The sequence below is a fragment of the Pseudopipra pipra genome, chromosome 2, assembly GCF_036250125.1.
Source record: "Pseudopipra pipra isolate bDixPip1 chromosome 2, bDixPip1.hap1, whole genome shotgun sequence".
NCBI classification, from domain to species: domain Eukaryota; kingdom Metazoa; phylum Chordata; class Aves; order Passeriformes; family Pipridae; genus Pseudopipra; species Pseudopipra pipra.
Window position 1 is genome coordinate 22,247,932 of NC_087550.1, and position 27,009 is coordinate 22,274,940.

Sequence of the window (27,009 nt, forward strand, 5' to 3'; positions counted from 1 at the left end):
CGCTGCCGGGGCCGGACGCGCTCCCGGTGGTGGCCGCGGGCCCGTCCCGGGTCACCTCCCGAGAGGCGCCTCCCGCCGCCGTCCGGCGGAGCGGCGCCCCAACCCCATTGGCCGGCGCGCGGGGGGCGGGGCGGCGCACCGCCCTCTGATTGGGTACGGCCGCCCCTGTGGGCGGGGCCGGCAGCACACGTGCGCGGGGGGGCGGTGGGTCACGGCCGGGGGTCCGCGTGGGTCAGTGTACCCCCAAAATTCCTCATCGCCCCGTTCCGAAGGGCAGGGCTAGGTACCCCCATAGGTCACTCTCCCCCCAGAATTCCTGATCTCCCCGTTCCCCCCAGGGACAGGTACAACCCTTTCCTGAAAACCACCTCAACAAAGAGGTGCTTCTCCTGCTGTGTTGTGCTCATTCTTCCTTTCCTGGCCCAAGCACGTTCAGCTGCTGACCCCAGCCACATTCTGTCCTTTAGCAAAATAAGAGCTGGAACGGCTTCTGTGGTTTAATGAAGCAGCACCCTATTCATCCAGGAGGAATATTAGACAAGAGGGGAAAATAAAACTATTACATTCAAAGTCATTATCTAAAGCTTTGCCCAGGACTACTATTCTTAAAGTTTTGCCAATATTTTAAACAATTTGCTGTTTTGCTCCTCAATCTATCCCACATTTTCTTTTTATCTACTTGTTTTGCATTTCCCTATGCTCCACTCCCTTGATCTCCACCACATTGCTACCACGGGTAGGGCTTCCCACTCTATACCTGCAGTTTGTTCTACAAATTGGCTGATGCCATGGAAAATTCACACCAGGGGTCAGGCCTCCCATCTGTGCAATTGCATATCTTGCCTCCTACCTGGAGTCAGTAATCAAGGAAGCAAAATGAAAGCTTTTCAGAGGGCACCTGGCTATACACAGTTGGATGGGCAAGAATAGGTTCCTCTCAGTCCCAGAACAGAATTTCTTGAATTGCAGAATACTATTACTATCTCCATCATCATAGCTTAATAAACATAGCTATGAAAGGGTTTGGGGCCATAAGATTACTCAGCTGTCTAAAACACAGATAAACATTTTGGTCCTGTATCATTTGGCATCAGTGGTTTGCTGCTTTCTGGCTATCTTCTGGGTCTAACAAAGTTTCCATTGTTCTGTATGTTCTCTTTTGTAATAAACCTGCAAGGTTTATTAGAAAAAAAATAAAGAAGAAGAAAAAAAAGTCAATGGCCATTTCGCTACACTTTAGCTTGAAGCAAAAATCTACATAGAAAGAATCAGCTCCTGTTAATATTGAATCCATCTCAGCCATGTGCAAGGAACTGCTGGTCTCTTAATGTGGCATGGTTAGAGTGAAATGAGCCAAAACGATGACTGATAAACATATTGCCCAGGGGAAGTGAACAGAAACACACAGTTCCCTCTCACTTAGCTCTTAGCAGCACCTCTGTCCTGCTGGCATGTGACTCAGTAGCAGGTGATAAAGGGATATGGGCTGTTAGCAGGAGGTGTAGAGCATTGCTACTGATCTGGGTCATCATTTCATGCCGAGCAGATGCAGGAGGAAAGAATAAAACCTTGGGGTTCCCATGGTGTGCCCTGCCTAGAGACAGCAGTTCCCACAACTTCCAGGCTCCTCACAGGATCTAATGGGTGACCTTGGTCCTTCCAAAACAACAATCCCTAGTGTTGTGCCACGGGAGCTCAACTGCTGTTTCCAGGGGATTGGCAGGAGTTGTTACATTCGCTCAGCCCCTTTCCTTGAGGAGATACACAGTCGGTCTGTCAGGCAACCTAGATTTCTCCCCCAAAAACTGCATGAGAAAAAGAAACTGCAAAAATTTTGGTTTAAGTACTCCAGGTTTTCTCAGGGTTTCTTTTGTTCTCAAAAGAACTCACCTTATTTTGTTTTCATGGAATACTTTCAGCCTTTGGAAACAATATAAAATTTGATTCCCTGAATTTTTACTTCTATCTTCCCTAGCCTTCCTCCACATTTTCTCTTTTCATCTCCCCAGTCTACTAGAAAAAATAAGGAAAGGTTAAAGAAGTTTGATAGTAACAACCTCAAAACTTCCAATAATTTTTTTCTAAGATGGAAAACACAAGTTGTGAAAAGTAGGGTTTCTTATACTTTCTTTCCTTAATTTTACCTATTCCCTTCCTCTCAGCTTCTGGCCTGCAGTGTACTGTGCAGGAATTTACAAAATATATGTGCATGAAAAGTTCTCCTAAAGTTTTATCAAGTTGTTTGGAGAAATGCTTCTGTAAGTTAAAACCTGTACTCTTGTGAAGCTGTTGTTCAGAATGCTTTCTCAGTTGGTGAGAGCACTAAGATGGTACAAATATTTCAGGAACTATCCAGAAAGAGGGAGTAAAACAAATTTGTCTTTTGCTGAGTACGGAAAGAACAAAGGCCCACAAATGCGACAAACAGCAGCAACTGCTTTCTTTGTCTTTATTATTTTGGCTGTTGTAATTAATCTGGGGAAGGAGACTTAACTAGTATTTATGTTGGAATGAAACAGAATTAGCAAGAACAAAAAAAAGCCAAATTATTTATGAAATGCAGCATGATTAGTTTTAGAAAAAGCCTACAGATTACAGTTATCTGTAAGAACAGTAGATTGGATATAACCTTGGAGGCCTGTGCCCTCTACTTCTCCCTGCCAGTTGATCCTTTGATAATACGGAGGCTTTGAACAGGAGACTTACAAATATTATGCAGCCATGAAGGGTCAGCTTAAAAGCTTTGGCATTCATTACTTTATTCTGATAGCATGACTTCATTTCTGTTACTTCCTATTCTGCAAAGGTTTGTTAGTTCCGGACTCCTAAGATGTCACATGTTGAGTAAATATGAGCCCACATTCAAGGCTACCAGCACAGAACATGTATTTCTCTGATATCAGTACCAGTGGAACAAGGCTATTTCACAGGACCTTAGCTAGTAAATTACTGTTTTTAAAAAAGACAACAGAATTGACTCAGCTTCTCGATCCCTTCTTCTTAATTCTTTTAAAATTCCTTCCCCTCTCCAAAAACTAAAGATGTATAAATCCTACTAGGATATTCTTTGAATGCCACAGCTGTTTTGGAGCCATTCTGGAGCCATTCCATCTTTTTGAGAGCAAGAAAAGTCTCAGGGGTATGTTCTAATTTTGTATTGTAGAGAGGTGAAGGGAGGGTCAGCAGTCATTGTCATAAATATATTGCTATAACTGGATCAATTATCCACGCCCTGTAAGAAAATGTCCCTTGGTAAGAGAATGCAACAGATCTCTGTAGCATGGGCAGAGCATATTTTCTGCTTCTATTTTACTATACACTATCTGGAAGTCCAAGATATTTTTGTACTGTAGTTCAACACAAATCCATGCTTTTAATTTTTCTCAGACTTCAGTTTGTACCTGTAGTTCATGCCTTGATGTCCACACATTCCACCCTGTAACTCCTCCAGCTCTGCCTTCATCACCTATAGTTCCATACACACAAGATCTTGCATTTAACAAGACTGGTAGGCCAAGTATGTCCTTAAACTGTGCAAGGGTGGGGAGGGCTGGGGGGGGAAAGCAGCACTGCAGTTTACTGGAACACAGCTGGTAGAGAAGACAGCATAAAATTCAAGCTTACCAAGACCTGCAGAAGCATCAGGACAAACAGCAGCCATCAGTATAGGACTCATTAGGAGGCAGTTTGCTATCAAAAGACTCTGGCAGAGAACTTCCCTTCTGCCCCACACTCCATAGCAGGCTCTGCATTGAACACAATGCAGACTGAAGTAAAAAGCCCTTAGAAGTAAGGCATTTATGGCTGAGTTTGTGGAATTGCTTGCCACGGGACATCAGAATAACTCCTGAGCTAATATGGATCATGTACAGCACTATACAGTTCCATTATAGACATGACATTTTAAAATATTTTGCAGTCAGCTACATGGAGAAATAAAATGGAAAAGCCACTTAAGTCTGCTACAAACGGTGGACAAATTTTTGTGGGAAGTGCTTAAAAGAGATTACAATAGTGGTGTTACAAAGAAAAACAAACACCTAGAAGAAACATACCCTGTACTTTCATTAAATGTAGAAGCACATAGGTAGGTCTGAATGACTTGGTGCTTACTGTATCTAGGTCACAGTGGGCTTAACACAGTGTTGCTCCCAGTAGGAATGGTGTTACAGATGTGCAGAGGAACCCTGAGAATGATCCCATGGCCTGTTTTGGAGAGTGCTGTACAAACATTCAAGAAGATGGAGTCGCTACCTGGAGAAGATTATTGTAATTAATGCATGATGCAAGCACTGGGTGTAGCAAACAAAGGGAGAATGGGGCACAGTAATGATAGGAAAGTGTAGGTGGATAAACTGGTTATGATGCACAGCTAGCATGAATAAACATAGCAAGAAGAGGATTATTTTATGCTGATTAAGTGGAGTAACTGACTCATACAAACCGGCAATTGGTCACCATAGAACAGTGTTGCATCTCATTTCTATGGTATTTAAGAGTAACATATTGACAAACAGTCTTCCCTAGCACATATGTGGATATGGGCATAGCCTCTACCTTCCTTCCTTAGGTATGTATCAAAAAATTCTTTTCCCATCATGGAAGACACCTCATGAGCATCAGTGCTTGTAAAGTTGCAAGCCCTCTTTTTCCCCTTTAGCAGTATCCTAAAATTCTGATCACCCACAGTGCTCATGGCCATTTCAGGGGTGCTGGAGGATGCTCAAATGGTTGGCTATTTGTCCGGAGTCCCAACCAGACTCCTCCTTGACGCTTTTTCTGTAGAGTTCTCCTGGCACTTCACATAGGCATTCTTTTTCCATGCATGCTTGCTGATGTTTCTAATATGGGAAGCGCCCAAATGCCCAGATTCACATTTGCACCTGCGTTGATGCACAGCTCAGGAGGTTTCTGAGAGAGTGAACACAGAAACATGATCTGCATTGGCTTTAATCCATGGGTAATATGCGGCTTTATGTCTCTGTTATGCTTTACTATGCCAGTGGTGTGGAGGGAACCATCCAGTTTGCAGACTCCTGGGAACCTTGGTGAAGGTGAGCTGGCTCAGCTTCAGTCCAGCCATTCCTGCAGTGCAGGTGTCATGGTCAGAACCATTTGCAGAAAAACTGCAAAAATGGAGGTGACATCTATTCTATAAGGAAAAGTTGTGCTTACAATTCACATGAGGCTGCCTGCATCAGCTTTAGTGTTTACAGGGCAGTCTGTAAAAACCTGTCTGGATACTGGACTAACGCATCAGGATCTGAAGAAACTACGGTGGTGCTGCTGTCAGTAACTACTTTAGAGCTGCTCAACTCTCTTTACACATACTTCCAACTCCTTTCCAATCCAAGTCCAGACATGACCAGTTTCACAATGTCTGTGTGAAGGAGTACAGTCATCACCTCTGGAAAGCAAAAGGAGACACTTGGTGGCATCTTGTGAGTAAAGCACAAGACTTCAATCACAGCGATCCCTGTGCTTTCATCACCTACAGATGGTCAGCTTTGGGCATCCTGAGTCCTCCTGGAAGCTGGAACAAGCATTAGAGGGCAGCAACTCCATTGTAATGCTGTTGGAGGCCAAAAGCTGTTGACTTTGGCCCTTTGATCAAAGGGCCAGTGTGAAGGCATCCATCCAAATTTGTGAGTGAAGAAATTATTGGCTGTATTACTCTGAACTTTGTCACCACATTTCTCCCCCAGTCCGAAAAAGCTTGTGTTTGCTAACCTTCATGCCGCCATACGTATCTTTGAGAAAACTGCAGGAATTCTTAGTCTCCTCACATATTTTGCAAATAATCCCAACCTACAAAGGATTTCATGCCACAACGTGTAAAAGGTTCCGTAAGACTGACTGTTTTAACTACGAATTTCCAAAAGCCTTGACAGATTCAATCTAAGCTGTTTGCTTCATAAAATCAGTAGAAGTTCTTTGTTTTCCAGTCATCTATGGGCTCACTAAACATCACTGTGGTTTGGCAGATCCACTGCAGATATATTTTCACATCTTCCTTGCTGTAAGCACAGACTAAGAATTTGCCCCAACATTTGCATTTGGAAATAGTTTCTGTACATGATCTGGCCAGGATAGAGTTAAATTTCTTCACAGCAGCCTGCATAGTGCCTTGCTTTGCATTTGTGACTAAACAAGCATTGATAACATACCATGTTTTAGCAATTGCTGAACAGTTTGCACAGCAGCAAGGCCTTTTTGTTTTCCCACCCTGCCCCACCAAGTGGGTAGGCTGGGGCTGCACAAGAGGCTGGGAGAGGACACAGCTGGGATATAATATCCCAGATGGTGCGACATTGTGGTCAGCAAGAAATGCTGGGGGAAGGGAGGATGTTCAGATTTACAGTGTTTGTCTTCCCAAGCAAGTGCTAGTGTGCCAAGGCCCTGCTTGCCAGAAAGTAGCTGAACACCTGCCTATTGATGGAAAGTGGCAAATGAATTTGTTATTTTGCTTTGCTTTGCAGCTTTGATTCACTTACTAAACTGCCAAACCACAAGTTTTCTTTCTTTTGCCCTTCCAATCCTCTGCCATCCTGTCAGGGGAAAGATATCAAGTGACTGAGTGGGGGCTTAGTTGGCAGCTGGGGTCAACTCACTCCAGTCCTTTTTGGTGTCCAATGTGGAGCAAGAGGACTTTGAGATAAGACTCCTGACCAGAGTGTAGAGGTAGAATTTATAGCTGTTGTTAATTGGCAGGGTTCTGTGCTTGTTTGCCTTACTGTATATTAGAGTCTGGTGCTTGTTAGTAACTGGTTTGGACTTTTGATGTTTATTGTAGCACTTACAATCTTACTCTGCTGTGCCAGAGAACATTTTGCTATCAGCGATGGCCACATGCCTGGTTTGGCACAGGGCCCAGGCATCACTGCTGTACCTGTGCTGTTGCACTGGACAGGCTGGAATATCAGTGGTAGTGGGTTGATTCTCAGCATAGCAACTCACGGGGTGTTGTGTTTTAGATTTGTGACTAGAACAGTATTAACAACACAGGGGTGTTTTAGCTGGTACTGAACAGTGTTTGCACAGAGTCAAGGCCTTTGCTTTTTCCCCTCTTTGCCCTGCCAGTGTGGAGGCTGGGGGTGGACAAGAGGTTGGGGAGGAGACGCAACCAGGACAGCTGACCCCAGCTAACCAAAGTCCTATCCATTAGTAAGCAGAAGCAGAATCTTCAACTTGTAAAATTGATGCAGATATATTGAGTCATGCTCCTGCAATCAGTTTTGCATTTGTGTGACTTTACATAGACTCATACATACACACACACACACACACACATATATATATAAGAACTAATTACTTATTTAAAACATTTATGATCATGGCCTTCTTAAACATAAGTGGTTTCACAGTTTTGACACAAAAACTTGGTTCTGCTGAGGTTAGAAAGCATTTATTAACTGTTTTCTAGGGTAAATTCTCATTCCAAAGTTTACTTTTTTTTTTTTTTAGTGACTATGTCTTGGTATTGCAATTTCATGGCAACAAATATAAATTAAGCACTATTACAAAATATTTAGAAACTGATCTTTTAAGAAGAAGCAATTATTCATACAATTTCACTGTTTGAAATTAATTCTAATTAGCACTGAAAATTCCCATCAAGCTGAAAATTTTACTTCCATGATGCAATATTTCACTAAATATTGCCAAAGATCTACTACTGCCAAGGCTAATATACAAAATAAAATGTTGATGCTTTTCATGCTACAATATTATCTTTATTTTCCAGTGGAAAATGACAACAGTTTGTAACGCAGTATAAAAAAAAGAAAAAAAAGAAAATATTTGTTTAGTTTTTACACTCTTTTCACTCACATTCTAAATCTTCTCTTTGAAATGCCTGGTCTATGAAATAAAGAATTGAAAAACTACTGAAATAACTTGGATAACACCATCCAAGGTTCAAAGACAAACTACTTTGAAAAATCCACCCTGCTGAATGATACCTAGTGTGTGATAATTGAAATGCTGCAATTAAACAATTTACAGGACAGAATCCCAAAACATGACTGAAAGCTTAGCTAGAACTCTGGAATAATGAGTTCATGGACTGTGTATCTACTTTCACCAGATTTAGCCATCCTGGGAAAAATCCATGTAAGCTCTATGCACAAGAGTGAAAACACTGTTAAAGTGTAAGAGAAGGTGAAGATGTTTCTATTACCCAGTTTCATCCGATCCTCCTCTGCCATCCCCAGGTTGCACTGTCACTGAACAGCTACCGTTCTCAAAGCTTTCCTAATCAAGGGAGCCCCTCCTCCCCATGGTCTGTCTGTCTGGGACTGAGTGTCAGGAGCTCTGGATTCTCACTTTGGTCCTACCATTGCTGTTCCATGACCCGCAAGGTTAAATCACTTCTGTTCTCATTTCTGGGATGGAAAGATACTGCTGATTCTCCCTCTCCTTGCCAGGGCACTGAAGATGAATTATGTGAAATCCACAGCATTTCAGGTGTGCTGGGTATGCAAGAACCAAATCAATAACGTTCAATCAATCCACATTCTCTGAGAAGAGGTTTGGACATGACTCAAATGCTGAGATGTGCTCTACCATTGTCACAGCGTAGATGACAGACATGTGGAGGTGAGAACACCCCTACAATCATTTCTTACCAAGGCATTGCTGGAATGCAGCACCACAGCTCCAGATGAGCACTGGTTTTCCCTCTCAGCCCTATGTATGGAGAACATCCACCTGATATAGCTTTCTATTCCTCCTCTGTGCTGCAAAAGCATTTATCAAATGGACATAATCAGGGCTCAAGATTAAGGTCAAAGTCTCCATTCCTAGATCTAGAACTTAATATTAAGTAAAAAGTAAGATAGAGTACTGGTCAGAATGAAGTGATAATACAAATCAGAAGGGACCTTTATTTCTTCCCAGAGAAAAGAAGCTGTTTTCTAAAGTGTGTGTTTGTAGGAATGAAACATCTACCAGAGAAATCTCTTTCAATTCCCGCTGGCAAAACATCAAAGTTCTCTGATGATGTAACATTCAAACTACTACGCATGACTGTTTCAAGGGTTTTTCAAAAAACATGTTCTGCGTGACGACTGCTGAAAGGTTAAGAGCTCCCAGACTCGCCAGTCCTTTTCACAGCCAGACCCCCACCAAAATCACAGCCATAGAGTTCTACCCGAAGGGCAATGCCACGATACCACGTTCTTGGAACAATGCGGATAAACCTGGCCAGGATGGGTGGGTTAAAGAAATGCTTGACGTGCCCGTTGCTGTTTTCATTACCCAAGAAAACCTGCAAATACATAAACACACAATTAGTTGAAAGGCAGCGCTTGAAAAAACCCTGTGGTTTTTTTTTTTTTAAATGTTTCCAAGCTGTTGTATTATCCATTGAGGATAGATGGACTGGCTCATTTCTGATTTTACAGAAGACACATCCAGTCTCTTCCTAACATGCTGGGTCAAAAGTAGTTCAGATCAGCAAGATTTGAGTCTGAATGAACAAAAATAGCCTCATTTCCATCCACACCACAAAATTTGCTATTCTAATTTCTAATGGACCCAAAAAGCCAAACTTCCCTTATTTTACCTCTGCCAATAGCCCTTGCGGGTTAGGTTGGTGTGAGGTGACATAGGCAAAAATATAAAGTACTGTGTCTGCCCTGTGGGTACCTGAAGTTCCCCAGCTCTGTTACAGGAATACTGCTCACTAACATTACTTGACCTTATAAAATCAAGCAGAAATAGAAAAGAGGCCCCGCATTGTTCATTCAAATGAAATGCCCTTGTGCATTCAAATTAAATGTCCTCCTTTACAAACAGTGTCAGCTCCTTTTATCATGTTGACTGCCTTCTCTACAGATATGGCATTCTTTCCTTCTATTATTGTTAATTACAATGACTAAAATCAGATGGATATTGTGACATTAAAATGCTGGGGAGCTGGGGTTACTACAGATAAAGTCCTGTGAGAATATCAATTTGTCTGAGCATTCTGGCTTTGAGCCTTGACACTGCTCAGCATCTAAACCCAAGCAATGATACAATGGCCTGAGTTGAGAATGATACCTTTGCAACTGAGCTTGAACCTTCTGTGTAGGATTTCCACTCTGAGCCTTCGTTGCTGTATAGGATAACATAGGTTTTCACAAAGTTTTCAGTAGACATGGACGTGACCCCCTGGGTGGCAATAGCAGTTATCTTCTTAACTGTGAGGAGATCAATTTGCAGCCACTGTTGGTTGTTGTTCAACTGTAATTGATAAAGAAGTTTGTATGTTAGCAAACATGTCTCTGTCTGTATTTGCTTAAGTGAAAAATCTTGTTTAAAAATAGTTAAAACTGCATCAAAGTGCATCAAAACTGTATCAAAGAAGTGCAGAAGAGTAAAGCTGAGGCAAGTCAGCTTGAAATGAATATTCAAGTTGCACTCATCTCCTGATATTAAACAGGCTATTCCCGCTGGGAAATGCTGAAGCCTGTGGCCCAGAGCACACCATCCATCTCTCAAAATATGATTTCAATGTTGCTGCCAGAAGTTCAACAAGTTTTCTACTGGAAGAGGTGAATGGGCTTCTTCCCAAAGGATGGCTGTGAAGTAACCCTGTCACGCTTGGCACTGGACACAGTGAGCAGTAGGTGCAATGGTCACACAGCAGCACAAATTTATTAACTACCTGTCCTGTTGCCATCCCTGCTTTTGACTTGTTACCTTGGCTCGCCAGGCATTCATCTTTCCTTTCTGATTGAGACGAGCAAGTGAAGGGTCCCATGTGTTAAACCAGGATGTCTTAGCAGATGAGGCTGTTATCTGGCTATTCTTGATCTCTCCATTTTCCATTCCAAGTGGCAAAGAGCAACCTGTTGAGAGAAGCACCATGTTATCCTCAGTACATCCAAGTAACCACAACCTAAGCAACAATGTTGGAATTGAGAACACCCACAGTTTTAGCTTCCTTTAAACGATTAGGTAAAAAATTTGTAAGAATGGAAGTGCCAGCACGTGACTCCTTCTTACCATCTACTTCACAGCCCAGAAGCTCCATGCGAAGAGTAGGCCTGTTGTAGACCTCGGTGGGGTAGAGTCTGATGTACCTGGCAATAATAGGGGGATCAATGATGTTCTCTTTTACCTCATAGGCATTGGAATTACCTTCAAAAATCTGTAAAAAAAAAAAAATCCACACATAGTTAATTTAATGCAGACAGAAGCTTGGATGCTGAAAGCCTGCTCTGTTACAAATATAGTCTCTTTTATGCCATTAGCCCCACCCACAGCAATGGACCATGCTGTGTTGCAGGGCAACTTGAAATATCTCATGGTCCCATCTTAGCATATTTGGAAGCATCTGAAGGCCTCAGTTTAAGTAAACAACCCATTTCTATATAAGTCTGTAAGAAGACATGAGCAAAGAGACAAAAGGAGAGGTAAAAGACGAGAGGTTTTCAATTTGGGAGTTATACCATAGAAACCTCAGGGTAAACTGAAGGGAGCTGGTGATAGGTAGGGCAGGAGCAGCTGGGCATAAGATAAACCTCTTTCAGGGTACAACCAATTGTACCAATTGCCTTCTGCAGGCAATTCAGATAGCTCAGCACTCAACTGTTGGGACAGCAGACAGGGAGGGACAAGAAGGAGGATCTAATCCCAAATGAGGTAGGGCCTGATTTTTAGTTCAGCTTCCTGCTTGCTTTAAAAAACCTGACACAGGCTTAGGAAATAAAAGGAGGGAGAGATGCTTGTGAGAAAGCCAGACTCTATACAGTTCAGGTCTCAGGGCCAATCCAAACCCCAGTCTAGGTGGTTCCTCAGCTTACAATTTGTCTTCTGGTCTGAATTTTATTAGTTTGGTAAATGCCCTTTGGGGCCCCAAGCTGTATTAGTAAGTCTCTGAAGGCCATAATTTTTTCCACTCTCTCTTAACATAAAACAAAACTGTCATCTCACTGCATCATGCAGTGATGCCACAAGGTTGTTGCAACCCCTGTGGCACAGACAGACCTTTTGTACTGGCGAGCTGTCTCCTTTGAAGGTGTTCCACGTCCGTTTGTCTTTGCTGTAAACAAGAAAAAACTTCTGGATGTACAAGGACCTTAAAAACTGCTTGGCTCCCTGTGTCTGTATCCCAGTTAACAAAACTTGTCTTTGAAGGTCCACCTAGGAACAGCAAACAGCATTTATAAAGTCAATAATGCACAGCAAAATCCGTATCACTCTTCGACATTTACACAATAGCTTTGAGCCTTGCCTTTTAACACCCACAACACTAACATTCTCAAAAGGAGCAACAACCAGATGCCAGAGTCCAAGTTAATGCTGTCTCACTCTCATTTCATTTGTGTATTTATTCATGTGCGCATTTAATTTCAGAGGCCATTTTACAGGGTTCAGCACAGCACTACAAAGGCATCTCAAAATTATCTGCATGTCTGGGTAGGCAGAATTCCACTAACCCCGTTTTACAGATAGGAAAAAGAGCACAGAGAAATTAAAGGTTCACACTTTCATAAGCCACTTCTACTTTTTGGCTATATAGGCTGTGAAAAGGCATATGACATTCTGAAGTGATGAAAAGCCACCATTCCAGCTCATATCATATCCAAGCACTTAGCACATAAAAACAAATCAGCAAGATGTTCCTATCAGCAGTGAAACTCATTCTTTGGGATATGTCTCCACATGTCTGCAGTAACCTCAGCTGCTAATTACCATGGCCCACTATCTAATTCTTTCTCCTCCCAATGTTATTTCCAGTTCTACATCAGATCTCCCAACCTTCTCCCCCTACTTAACTCACGTAATTTAGTAGCAAGACAAACACAACAGCCACCTGCTGAACTTACACTGAAAACACTAGCTTGAGTCTTCCTTTTCTCCCAACTGCCAATTTTAATGAGATTCGTAAGAAATCAACTATTCTCCCTAAATTTGGGTGCAAATTGTCTATCTGGTGCAAAAGTCACCGGGTTGGAAGAAAAACACAGAAGTGAGGTGATTGATATATTAATTGAAGTCATAATTATAAACTTATTTCCCTGTGAAGCCAAGGACATAGAAGCACACAAACCAACAAAAAAACTATTTGAAGCAATGCTTGGGAATATTACACTTTAAATGATCACTCAACAAACACATACATATAAATAGGTACCGCTAGGTAGGCAGAGAGAAAAAAAGAAAGGAGTAGAAAGAATGACTCTGTTTGCCTACAAAATGGTTACAATATAAATTGTGAGGGTAACTGTCCAGTCAGTGGGCCTCAACAGCAGTAGAGACTGTGTTACTGCAGAGAGATGGACAGTTATGACATCACCACAGCACCAACTTGTAACACCTTCTCAGTTTTCCCCAGCAGTTTTCTCAGTGACAACAAGAGCAGCATGACCTTCTAAAATAAACTCTTGGAAAATCAAAGCTCAGTGATGGTCAAGCACATGTTGTACCAACCATACCTGGATCCAAGAGAGTTTTTCTTCCTTCATTATAGTACTCCAAGCGTTGTATGTTCCAGAATTGTCTAATCGGGCTAATTTAGGTTCCCAATAGTCTAGACAGAAAATATGAACAAAGCAAGAAATTTAAGAGAAGCGCTGAAAAAAAAAGAAGGCTGTAACTAGCTACTGATCTTGAGTGCTTCATTTTTAACCCTCAATCTGTCTTGGGGAAATAAACCCCCACCAACCCAGCATCAAGAGATTCAAATCATAATCTAGGATAATTTGGATATGGTCAGCCACTGAAAATCAGCTGTTACCATGCAAAGCTTTATAGCTGGCAGAATGACTTTTAAAATAGCAGCTTTTTATGCAATATACTGTCTGCTGATTTGGAATCAGGGTCTAGAGTTTGCTAAACAAGTTTTGGCTGCCAGCAGGATCAGACACAAAATGCGCTCTACATTCATGGAAGACAGTTCCCCTCTGCATAAAAAGGTTTCCATGTTAACAACTGGTATAGAATACATAGACAAAACAGCTTTCAAGCCTTCATAAGACTTTGTCAGGAAACAAAGAAAGAAAACCAAACCCACAGAAAATTAAGTTTTACAAAGTAAATAGTTTATTTGTTATTTCAAGGGAAAGGATGTGTGTTCCTGCATGTGTGTGTAACCTGTACATCCTGATTTGACACTGTCCATGTAAAATTCTACCAACTTCTCTACCAAATGATCCCACTTTTATACCATGGGCGAACTTGATAAATTAAAGACTCTGTGATTGCTCTGGATGCCAGGGTTCCCAAATCCTTCATAACAGATGTACTTGTCCCTTCACATCTCATCTCACATACAAATCTCAAAAGCTTTTTGAATGCTTGGTGTTCATTTTCAAGCAGGGAACCCACAGGACTCTCAAGCCTGTGATACTGATGGCAGACCTGTGACATTGTTAAAACACAACAATGATGGGTACCTAATACAGCTCACAGTCTCTGCTTCCAGCATTGGAGAGATTTTTAACCTGACAGCTGATTCACTGCTGAACTGATCTTGTAAGAAATATCATGAGATGCTGAAAAAATATGGAACTACACTTTTCTGGAGATATTTAGGAGCATGGAAGGACCTTTTCAAGTATTAACTCACCTATGTGATCTGAAGCTTCAATCTGTGAATCGAGTATAACTCCACTTGCCAGACCCATTGGTATCCTGCACTCTAAAGAGAGCATAGTAAGTTTGTTGTTAAAGAAAATGAGTGATATACCAGTATATATTCTGGTGAAATCAAAAACAACATCACTCAGAACAATTCTTAGTAATACTATGACACCACTCCCTTCCCACAGAAGTCCAAGTTAAGGTCTGCAATTTCTCTCAACAGATTAATCCACTGGTCACCGTGGGGAAACCTCGAATTCAAAGCCAGTACGCTAAAGGAGTAAAGCTAGCATGCTAAATAATTCAAAGCTAGTATTGCTAGAAGCTAAAAATTTTTTCTTTGAGAAGAAATTTACAGTAACCACTCCACCCTCTCTCTGAATGCACAGATAATCTCCTATGTTTTTTTGCAGAAAAATCTCCCAAATTTATTTTCAGTGATCCTGAAAGGGTAGAGAAGACTCCATAGCTTGACTCCTCCAGCCAAAAACCACCTTAGTTCAGTACCTTTCTCTATAACCAAATAGGATGCCTGCATTCCTGCTTGCTGATATTCCCCCACTTCAGTGTCTAAAAGCCACCAGCCAGGCCTCTGTGGCTTCATTTCAATTGTTCTAAATGAACCTTAAAAAAAAGGAAGAGAAATGTATCAGAAACATTATATTACAAGGTTGATGTAAGTGAGGCTGAATGTTAAACCAAAGACCATGCTATGACTTAATTCAGAAAATTTAAACACACATCGCAGAGAGAGCAAAAACTACCACCATCTCAGTGATTTCTTTTCTTAGTGAGGAAGTTCTCGCTGGAGACTGAGATTAGAATTGAATGATCAGATCAAAACCCAACCTTTGCTGCTGGTGCAAAATACAAAACCTTGGATGCCTGTCAGATATATCTACATACTAACTACAGTGCTGAGCTGTGTAATGAATAGCACTATCAAGTTTATTACATAATGCAGAGATGTTAATTCTGTGGTGCTGGTTATAGTTCTCATTCCTGCTGCCCCAGTGGGTTGTTCAAGTGATATAAAGGATAGATGAAAAGAAGCCAAAAGTAGATGGGGGAGAACCAGATCTATAGGCCTTCCCCTCACTTTCTGCATGACCCAGGAGTGCCAAGGATTGAGCAGGAAGCAGATACTGTTTTGGCTGCTTGCTGCACTCTTTAGAAAGCACAGTACATGCCTTCATTGCTTTTCCTATATTCCTAGTTACTGCAGACATGACAGTTCTGATTCCCATTTAAACAAAAATATGTAGATTTCATAGTGAAAAGCACCACCTTAAAAAATAATGAAATAAAATAGTGAATAAACTACCAAATGTTCACTAAGCCAAAGTCCTATTATTCCAATCTTGGTTTTCTTAAATTTCCTTGTTGTCTTCTTTTTTTTTTAAACTTCTTGTAGCTGGCAATACAGGCTTCATAAATGCTGTTATTGCAGACTTGCACTGCTGACAGCGATGGGGCAAAGGAATATATCCTGTAGCCTAATGAATACTTTTAGCCTATTTCTTTTCTCCCTGGACATAAGAATTCTCCTACGGCTCACATTTGTTCTTTCTGTTCTGTATCACACACCTTGACATTACAAAAAAAGCTCTCACCATAAGGAGACCTTGACATTGGTATGATGAGGACAGATTGCCCTGGTCACTCCACAGAACTTGCTCTGCTCTGATACTTACCTGGAAGGAGTGTGTATGTACCAAGCTGATGCTCTGGCTCTCCCTGTTCTATGAAAGTCTGACCATGAAAATGAACAACATGAATGTCTTTTGGACCACCCATGTTCAGCAAATGCCATCGGACCCGTTCACCTTCATACATCCTCAAGCCTTGTAAATTGTGGGTAATCCCATTAATGGCTGAAAAAAAATAAATTGTTAGTTAGGAAAACTGCTCACAAAACAGGTCTCAAAGTGCTAGAATGGAATTATTAAAATTAGTAAAATATTTAATGAAGTAATGCATTTGGGAAAAACGGCACCTTTTCTCCCATTCAAAGTGCAACACACTTTACAGTCTATGTATATTAATTCAGAAAATCCAGTGACCTCATCAGAGGATTTGAGCTAAGTTTGCTAGCAACACGTGGCAGCCAGGAGAACAAAGAGAATTAAATGTCAAATGGGAATATCAGGTCCAAAAGGACAACTTTCCAAACCACGTTCTCCAGCTTGCATACAGGCATACAGATACAACTGACATCTTTGGTTAATAATTGATTTTACAGACCACATTTTCAAAAGGCAGATTCCACTTGTCAACATGTCCTTTTAAAACATGGTCACTCACAGCACACAAGCATCAGCTTTCCAAAGATGTAAACACAGAGTTTAACTACTGACCATTATTTCACAGAGGAAAAAGTGTTACCTTTGAACATTCAGCCACTCACTTAACTCTACAGCACTAAAATCTCTATAGCCACAGAGAGGTATATTAAGGGCTGTTCTACAGCTGCTTCGAATTCCTCAATAGAACTAGCCAATTTGTCAAATTATTACAATATTTTTAAAAATTTCTTGCAAAATGTTGTCAGGGTATTAGCTTCTGAAAAGCGGAGGCTTTTTTGTTTCTTTTTTTCTTATTTTTTTTTTAATTTTAATATGGGGGTAGATGTATGTAAGTCGAAGAGAGAAGCTTCCTATTGAAAGTTTCAGTCTAATATGTCCTTTCTTCATTTTAATAGAAAATTTCCAGTTATTGCTAACCTTTACATTGCTAAGCCTGACGATTATGGGTACAATGGTTAACGACAAAAAACCATTCACATAATTAACATGTAGGATTTATGCACATTGAAGAGGATTGACAGCTGAGGCATCTCCCCCAGCATCTTTCTCTCTACCCCAATAAACTGAATAACTGGAAAAAGGAAATAAGTACCATAAAATTTGTGGCATTGCTGCATTCCTTGTGTCTTCTCACTACAAGGCCTTCTAGAACGTTTGTCGAAGTACCAGCTTTTCTCTTCATCGAAGACCATAAAAAGCAAGAAAAAGTCTCGGGTAGATGTCTCGCTGCTGTTTGATTTGCTGAAGGTTCCTTTTTGACAGATCAGTATTGGCCCAATCAAACCAGAGTGAATATCTTTCTCCTAAAAGGTAATACATCCACATTAGATGTAGAAGTGGATTTCCCAAAATGTGTAAAAAATCACATAGCATTCTGCAGGATTGCATCAGACCCTAAAAATCTAAAGCAGACTCCAGAATCGCTGTTGCCTTGTATTTTTACTGTCCCCTGCTCAGTCTACCAGAGTTCCCCAATTTGAATTCCTCAACAGCTTATGTCCTGCTTTAGCTGAGTGTAAGAGATTAAATGTCAGATGGGAACATCGAGCCCAAAAGAAAGGACAGCTATCCAAAGACGTGTTCTGCATCTTGCATTTCTACAGCCATAAAGTAACATCATCTGGAGATATTCAAAACCCGACTGGACACAATCCTGGACAACCTAGTGTAACCGACCCTGCTTGAATTGTGGGAGTGGACTAGATGATCTCTAGTGATCCCTTCCAACATAAATGCTTCTGTTATTCTGTGATCAACCCCAGCAACACTACTACTTCTATTTTGATTTCCTTACCATATTTAAATCTGAGTAGTAGATCCATGACCGACAAGCTGCTCCTGACTGCACAGGCCCCGATCGCCTGTTTGCATACCATACATATATGTAGCTGTTATTTGGCTGGACTTCATCATCTTCCTTAAACCAAGCAGTAGATTCGTCATCATAAATGCTTCCCTCAGAGGACTTTTCATAGAGAAGTCCATGAGCATGGAGGGAATATGGTCTGGATGCCAGATTCTTAAAATGAACCTAAAAAAAAATAAAATAGATACTGTTCATCAAATTCAGGCCTAAAAAAAAAGTCCCCACAAAATACATTCCCATATCCTCAAACCAAGGTCTAGATTTGTATAATGATTACAGGCTATGTTGTACATGGAAAAGCTGGCAGGGATAGCTTCTGACATTTCCATGCTGAGTCACCATCTTGATGTAAGTAGATAATGAAAAATCAGAAAGCACAAGTCTAGCTCCCTGTCTTCCACTGAGTCTAGGCTCCTAGGACTTTTACTTCTGCCCCTCATACCTGGAACGGTTTAGTTACTGCAAGCAGGGAGGCAGGGAGTTCCTACCTCTTATGCTTTGCTGCAGTTGTGCTAAAGAAAGGCACAAATTGGTAACTCTAGGCTCTGTATGTATCATTCTCACTGAAATCAGTGCTTCACACTTGTCCCATAGAAGCACCAGGGTGGGCAGATTATATATTTACCTCTCCCTAGAGAATGACACTCCCAAGCTATAAAAGGTTTTTTCTTTTCTTACTCGTGTTTTAAATGTAGCTCAGGGTGCTCCTGTTGCAACTACTCCTACTGAAATAAGCAGAAAGCAGTGAGATCTACTCTCCCTATCTAAGTCCACCCCTATGTGTTGGAAGACTGGATGAAGAAGTAGAGAAGGGACTTTTTATAGGAATGTGCTTCCTAATGCACTGTATCACCGGGGATACAGTATCTATCATCCTTGTTGATTGTGCTAGAACTATCCAACCCATTTACAGCAAAGATTTTAGAGGAAATTATATATTTTTCAAAAAAGTTTATATTAATCTTGAACACAAAATTACTAAGTTCTTTAAAAAAATTAAGAAGCTCTCTTTACATATAAAAAGTAATATTTCCAGTGCAATCTGAGTTTAGAAAACTCATTTTTCATTAACATTGAACGTAAATATCATTTTACATTTGACTGATAAGCCAGTATTTAATGTTGGGAAACATAAGAAAGAAAAACAGAATTTAATTTACCGTGGATAGAAGAGAAAAAGGATGTCTTTAAAGAAACACATCAGAGTGCTTGCAAGTCCACAGTGCAATTTCTAGCTTTGAAAACTGTTTCCCTATCATTATCTTTTAAAAATTTGTTGGTTTTTTAGATCTATTCCATGTCACATTCTAACACTACCATAAGAATCTTATCCTGCACACACATTCAAAACACTGACTTACTAGGATAACGTCGTCCACTTCAGCTCGGATAACTGGCCCCAGGATGCCAAGGTGTTCTGTGTATTCATCTCCATCCTGAAGAGTCGTAAAGGTACTGTCTGTATAGCTTTGGAAAATCACCTTATATCTGGTGCCATCTTTACAGGTTTTGTCACTCATCATTGGACTGAAAGGAAATCCTCAATTAAAAACCCACACAGTGAAAGAGAAATAATAGCTTTGATGAAACCCGAGAACCAATATGTAGGAACATTTCAGAATATAAAGAATAAACACTCAAATGGCCTCAAGTTGTGCCAAGGGAGGTTTAGACTGGATATTAGGAAAAATTTCTTTACCAAAAGGTAAAATTGTCGAGCCCTGGAACAGGCTGCCCAGGAAAGTGGTTGAGTCACTAGCCCTGGAGGTATTTAAAACACATGCAGATGTGACACTTATTGGACAGAGTTTAGTGGTGGGCTTGGCAATGCTGGGTTAAAGGTTGGACTCTATTATTATCTTAGAGGTTTCTTTCCAACCTAAATGACTCTATGATTCCATGAAATAAGTGTCAGATGATTCTGCAAATCATGACTTGCAATGTTTAAGCAATTCTAGCTCTACAGTTGTATGAGATCCTTCAACAATTTGGTCAGCTACCACTGAAAGACTCCAATTAGTCTCTGAAAATCCACTTGAGCTCTATTTTCCTTTTATACCAAGAGCCTTAATGTGAATGAGAGCTTAGCTCAGTGTAGTGAGCGTACCACCTATATCCTACTGTCTCACAGATGCACCTTCTCTTCAACATACTGAGAAAATATATGCCATGGGCTCTGCTAAAGTCACTGGAACTACGCACCTCACACCAGCTGAAGATGAACCTCACTGGAGAGATCTATACAGAGCTCTAAGCATAACATTTTCCTTATTTTGCAAATGCCCAAAGAAACTGTCTGTGGTACCTTTGCAAGTGCCATTTATACAGACTGAGATGAGGCAGGAAAGTGGAGGGAAAATATCCATCAAATAAAATGGAAATACAATTTGAGAAATAATATATGTTTGGAGATTAATTTTGTATAATGAAAATTTTCTTGCTCCTGTTTTATCTACTTTGGATAAAAATCCAAAGTTGTGGCAGTTTTGGTCTTGTTTATTTCAAGGGCCACAAGATTTAGGATTTTGTTGAAAAGTGACAAGGAATTCTATGCCTTGTAGGGTGAGGACTGATCCTAACTTGTATGAACTAAGATAGTAAATTTTTAGTACAGTGTTTTTCTCAAGTCACATATATTCTTCACTGCGGCATAGTGGTCAGTCTTCCCTGTCAAAATATAAGAAGACCCCTCAACAATAGGGTTTGTGATCCAGTCACCTTTTGATTTCTCTAAACAGCAGGAACAACAATGCAATAATTCATGCAGCTTTGCTTTTATTTTACCCCCGGGTGGTTAATCACTTTGCAGATTTCATATACTTTTGAATACTGCAGCCTTGTGAAGCTCTAAAGTGCTTTATCCCATTTTACAACAGAGAACTGAGACACTAGAACCATTTCCTGCTAGTGCAAGAAACTGTGATTCATCCTGCCTATAAGCTCATCCTGTCTATATCACATCAGTTAGTCCGCTGAATTCCTGGAAAGACTTTGCTCAAGGAGGTCTCTGTCCTGTCTCTAGCACAGGTACCAAGAATTCGAGTTGGAACTAAAACAGGTCATTCAAGTATAACAAAACTAACTGCAAGTTTCCCTCTTACAGTGAATTTTTTAACTTCTGTATTAAAGAGTGATTCTAATGAGTGCATAAAAGGGAGTTAAGAAAACAAAAACCAAAACCCCAAAACAAACAAACAAACAATAGAAGAAGAGTTCTTAGCTATGTTCTTAGCTATGCTCTTGATTATAATAATATCTATCACATTTCTAGGGGGCCCAAGCCTCCCATGGAAAATTCTTATGATACCACCACTGAAACATTGGAAATCACATGGCACATTACAGATGCTTTTAGGTTTATCAGCATGTGAATCAACATTCTGCTAGTGTGTGTCAGGATGGCGTGCAAAATGAAAGCAAGCAATTTAGCCAAACCTTTTTTGATATCCTGTATAGTTCCAGCAGACCTCTTCAGCTGCAATATAGTACCTCCTCTCATTCCCTCGGCTGCGCAGGTAATGTTCAGCAATGTTCTCTGGGTTACGTTGCTCGTTGATATTCAGCTTGGGGTCTGTCATGTATGGGTCATCCACGTTCACATAATGGTACTCGTATTCAACACCTGATGTTTCCTCCCTGTCAGATTCTCCCATGAGAATCTCGTAGTCTCCATTTTCTTTGGGAAGCCCAATTGTGATCGATGGCCTAAGCTGCCGCGGGGTGAGTGCGGAATTTTGCAGCTCTCTGTGCCTGGCTCTACTCAGATCCATTGCATGGTTGGCCTCACTGGGTGCCCCTGTGGTGTTAGTGCAGCACGGCGGTGCTGTGTGGTTGGTCTCACCCAGAAACATCCCTGGCAAAGAATTGGTGACTGTTTGGGAGTTTTTACTCCTTGGGCCCAGTGCGTGGATCATTTTTGGATCTTCCTTCTTTTTCCTTCGGATCCTGACGGAGGTTCCAGATGTACTTAAAGTATCATTCTTGTTTTCTTCCTTTCCTTTCTGAGTTGGGTGCATGTGGCTCCCTTTCTGGTTTTCCCCCACTAGATGTGAGAACTCTTGATACTTCTTCATATCCTCCTTATTTATGAATGCTGTACCATTTCTGCCATGATGATTTAACTTACTGCCAACAGATTTATCTAAATTTGCCTCTTCTCCCAGATTACTCTTTGCAGACACCAAATTCCATTCCTCACTAGTCATTTTAGATGAATATTTCCCTACTCTGGGCAGTGACGCTTCTAAGTTCTTCACTACTGCAGGGCTGGAATTAGGGCTTGTATCACCTAAAATATGATCTAAATATAAAGCATCTGCTAGTTGATCTTTAGATATCTTGGGTTCATAAAGGCTGGATGCATTAGACTCATCTCCTGCTATGAGGTCCAAAGCAAGTGTCAAGTTAACTGCACGCAGAGCATTTTCCATCTTGTTTTCCTCCTCTACCAGTTCATCACCATAATCATTCAGAAACTGGGCAGATCCCACCATGGCTATATTGGAGGTGTTCTCTGTGTGATTCACAGAAGGAGGTGCACTAGTCTTGTCAGAAAATGAGACATTTTTATTTCGTACGTGATTTAGAAGGGCATTCATTTTTTGGACAGAGTAAAACTTCATGGCCAATGAGCTTCGTCTTTTCCTGTTAATGTTATAATTTCCTCTTTCTGTGGTTTCCACTTGATGTTCTTCTGAAAAAAATTTACTGTCCTTTCCACCAGCTGGAAGCTCTTCTGCAACATTCATTGGGCCTTCCCCATTGCTCAGCAAGTGTTCACCTGCAGACATGTCACCGTGAGCTATTTCATAATTGCTTTGGCTTTTATTCTCAAATACCAAGTCAGCCGTTTCATCACTTGTGGTAGCTAAAAATAAAGCCTCTTCTGCTGCGATTGATGTGTGATTTGACTGGAATGTTTCAGCCTTGATTAGGGGAAGAGGGGTGATATGAGTTTCTAAGAATTTAGAGTTGTGTGTTGATTCACTACTATTTATAGCTGTCAGATCGGAGCCAGCTGCCACCTCAGAACTCGTGGCATCACTGGCTTCATACTGATCCCAGGCTAGTGCTGTAAGGTTTTCCTTTTCTTCATCATCTGATGGCTTCCTTGAGCTTCGGATGGAGTAAAGAGAAGCCAGGTATTCCTGATAATCCAAGTCCTCTGGATCTTCCTCTTCTTCTTGCACATCTTCCTCAACTGAGGCAGAAACAGCCTTTTTTTCAGTCTTGATGTGAGTGAAATCCACAACATCAAACGTGTAATCTTCCTCATATTCACATCTGGCATCTCTGAACCTCAGTCGCATGCCGTAACTCATCTCTGAGGTACCCCAGGACGCTAAAAGCCAAGTACCTGCAATGGAAATAAAAGTGTTATGAGAGTGGACATTGTCTATCATGTAAGTGGCCAAGGCAAGTGGTTGTGTTTGTTTCTACAGCACCTGCTATAGCAGAATGCTAATTTTCGTCTGGGATTTTCATGACCTCTCATTGCAATGAAAAATAATTAATAAATGTAAATAAATAAGAGCGCATATAAATAAATACATACACCTAAGAGATGGAACTCTTCTCCACAGATTAAGCTGTATATAGGACCTGAGTCCAAACATAACCCATGAAAGAGATGGATATGGAAAGAAAGAAATAAAATAAAGGATCTTATGTTTAGATCAGCATCTGAGATTGGGACCTCTTGAGATAAAGTTTCAGTTTTGTCCTGTCCTTAGTGTTGTATGCACTGCCACACAGATAGAACATTCTAGGCAGAACAAATATATTCTGAGGCAATGCTGACAAGCATCTGATACAGTGTTTTAAAAGCTTTTGAATGCATAAAGGATAATCTTTAATAAGTATAAAAAGAAAAAGTAATTTGAATTTCCAATCTGACACAAAACATTAAGCTGCCAAGCTGAGGCATTTTAGATTAACTTAAAGGTTTTATAATTCTTCCAAAACCTAGTCAGAAGTTGTTCTCTATTTGAACCTAGGATCTGCAGAGAAGAAAATACAATCTGTTTCCCTAAACAACATCAAATCGAGTTCTTTGCTTGATACTATTTGCTTTTGGAATTGACAGAATAGACAGAAATAAGAGACCTTGAGTAAAATAGTCTTTTTTATTCAAGAGATCACATAAAATTTTTCCTCTATTTATCAGAGTTTAAAGTGGCCTGCATAATTTTCCTGATTTCTAACAGCAGCAAATTTATCAAAGAAAACATGTCCTAGATGGAAAGAATAGATCACATAACAAAATCAAGCAAAGTACAACTTACTACTGGGGAGGTTTCTGTGAAGTCTAATGGAGTTTTAAGGATTCCCGAGTCTTGAACAATAAAAAGCACTTAGCATACCATACATTTTTAAGTTATAAGGTCTTGATGCTGTGTGATCACCAAAAACAAGCTTTGAGAACATAGAGAATTTATTATTTAAATAGATAAAATATACAAAAAAATTGGTCTTTTAAATGGGATAAGGATACCTAAACTTTCTGGGATTTTAGATGATCACTAAAATCTCACAAACTTCAATGATGAAGAATCTCTGTCCTTTTGGAGGTAATTCTTAAAGTGTGTACTACATGGGTTCTAGCAACCATTTTTCAAGATATGCTGTTAATCCTAGTTAGATGTTGAGATGTATCCGACAGACCAGTGACCCCGTTCAACCAGGCAGACTTTACTGCTGTTAAATGACCACAAGCCTAAGCTGAGGTGTAGCTATTTTGTCCAGTAATGACTAGCATAATTTGAAAGTTTTGGCCCATTTTAGCCTGCTCAGGATAGAAAAGTATGTGGCAAAATTGGAAATCATACAGTGCAGTTGATACTGGATCGCTTTGAAGAAGAATCTTAGAATTGCCTTAAAATGATCATTACTAAGTCCAATACTAATTGTGCAGTGGAAAGAAAAAACAAACTACAAGACAACCAACAAAAAGAGCCTCAGTATAGCATACAATTATGCTGAGTGCTAAGTCTGTGTAGCCAACAAAACTCCCTATACATCAGTTGCACTGGGGCAATGATTCAACGGTTTCCAGCACTGTGTTCATCTGAAAAGTTTTCTTTCTTATTTAGGTAAGTCATTATAGATTGGAGATTAAATAATATCTTAGAAGAGCTGTCAAACAGTATAGTTCTACCACTTACCACCATTGTCCATTTCCACTGTGACTGATTCTCCACTCATTGGGAAAAGGTTCAATGTATCTTCATATTTCCCTCGATACAGAAAAGAGTGTCCAGAAAGGCGAACAGAGACAATCTCATCATGAGTGCCAACACTGGAAAAGTGCCACTGAACCACAGTATCTTGGCAAAATCCAAGAATTTCACTGCTGTCAGACACATAGCCATTTATTGCTAAAAGGAAAACAAAGTAAAAGTGATCTCAATATTTTCAGAGTAAGACTTTTAAAACCTCCCGTTCTTTGATGTCAGTCCACTGAACTGGACTCACTGGAAAGAGGCTGGCACAGGGATGAAATTGCGGTAGCCTTGATGGAGATTCCATCTCTGGAAATAGTAACTCTAAGGCAACAGGGTGTTGTATTGAAGTTTAATTAACCCTTGCCTTTGCTTCAGGGTCCAGAGCAAGCCTAGTCCCTAGTGGCAAGGTGGGAGTTGGCCTTTTCTCACAGACAGCTAGTGATAGGACAAGGGGAAATGGCCTCAAGTTGCACCAGGAGAGGTTCAGGTTGGATATTCAGAAAAATTTCTTTGCTGAAAGAGTGGTTAAGCATTGGAACAGGCTCCCCAGGGAAGTGGTGGAATCGTCCCTGGAAGTGTTCAAAAAACAAGTGGACGTTGCACTTTGTAGTATGGTTTAGTGGGCATGGAGGTATTAGGTCAAAGGTTGGACTTGATGATCTGGGAGATCTTTTCCAACCTTAATAATTCTACGATATTGCATATTTCTGTACAGTGTCACCTGGCATGGTTAGAAGTTCCCTGACCCTCTATAGAATTCCCTGATTACACATACTTCTAAATACAAGCAATCACTGAATGCTCAGATTAATATAAGCTTTCATATTATTCATCTTGATATCCCACTCACTGTGCATTACGTTTGAGTTATAGAACTTGGGATCATCCCTTTTAACACTGGCTGGGTTGCTGCAGTACTCCTCGATGTTATCCTCTAGGTACCAGCTCTTATTTTCATCGAACACAGCAAACATTGCCTGCTGCTCCCCATCTGCCTTTTTCTGAAAGACAATCAATACAGCAGTCAGATTTTATGAGCAGACACATGTATTAAGGACTCAGTCTTACAATCTTCCTTACTTACTATGGGAGAAACATAAGCTTCACCAGAGTCGTGGTAAGCATGATCCAAGGGCTGAGGAAAAGGGAGCAGGGGGTCCAAATTTTAAGTTGTGGTGGAGCACTGAGCAAGCCACTTGCACTGGTTATACACAGATGGTTTAAGACTGGGCTTTCTGTAAGAGTACCAGACTTCTGACTTGGCCCGAGCATATACTTTTGACATTTTTTTTCTCCCAAGTGATGTTGATGTCTTTGCCAAGCAACATTTTGATGAATGGCATGAGAACCACTCTCCCAGAACTCTCCCATGCTGTTTGGGTTGTTCTGGGTTAACTGATGTCTGAGATTGTCAGATGCTGTTGAGTTATATTTGTTACAGAAAGGGACCAGGTCTGATCTGAATGTCTTTAGAGTATGAAGATATAATAGCAGCAGGAAAATTTATTATCAAGTCTAGAGATAGACTTTCAAGTCAGGC

General features: G+C 40.6%; 1 protein-coding gene across 2 annotated transcripts in view; it reads right to left on the reverse strand.

Annotated features, from left to right (window-relative positions):
• Positions 1 to 7,711: 7,711 nt before the first annotated feature.
• Positions 7,712 to 27,009, reverse strand: part of F5 (coagulation factor V) — a 38,005-nt gene continuing 18,707 nt past the window's right edge. For both annotated transcript variants that reach the window (XM_064644329.1, XM_064644328.1), the window contains exons 11-25: positions 26,320 to 26,470; positions 25,410 to 25,622; positions 21,682 to 23,602; positions 19,608 to 19,773; positions 18,175 to 18,411; positions 17,473 to 17,683; positions 16,269 to 16,448; positions 15,082 to 15,198; positions 14,561 to 14,632; positions 13,428 to 13,522; positions 11,977 to 12,132; positions 10,993 to 11,137; positions 10,687 to 10,835; positions 10,045 to 10,227; positions 7,712 to 9,268 (exon numbers count right to left, since the gene is read on the reverse strand). In XM_064644329.1, coding sequence (XP_064500399.1) covers positions 9,080 to 9,268; positions 10,045 to 10,227; positions 10,687 to 10,835; positions 10,993 to 11,137; positions 11,977 to 12,132; positions 13,428 to 13,522; positions 14,561 to 14,632; positions 15,082 to 15,198; positions 16,269 to 16,448; positions 17,473 to 17,683; positions 18,175 to 18,411; positions 19,608 to 19,773; positions 21,682 to 23,602; positions 25,410 to 25,622; positions 26,320 to 26,470 — 4,185 coding nt within the window. In that variant the 3' untranslated portion in view covers positions 7,712 to 9,079. The remainder of the gene's footprint in view (positions 9,269 to 10,044; positions 10,228 to 10,686; positions 10,836 to 10,992; positions 11,138 to 11,976; positions 12,133 to 13,427; positions 13,523 to 14,560; positions 14,633 to 15,081; positions 15,199 to 16,268; positions 16,449 to 17,472; positions 17,684 to 18,174; positions 18,412 to 19,607; positions 19,774 to 21,681; positions 23,603 to 25,409; positions 25,623 to 26,319; positions 26,471 to 27,009) is intronic.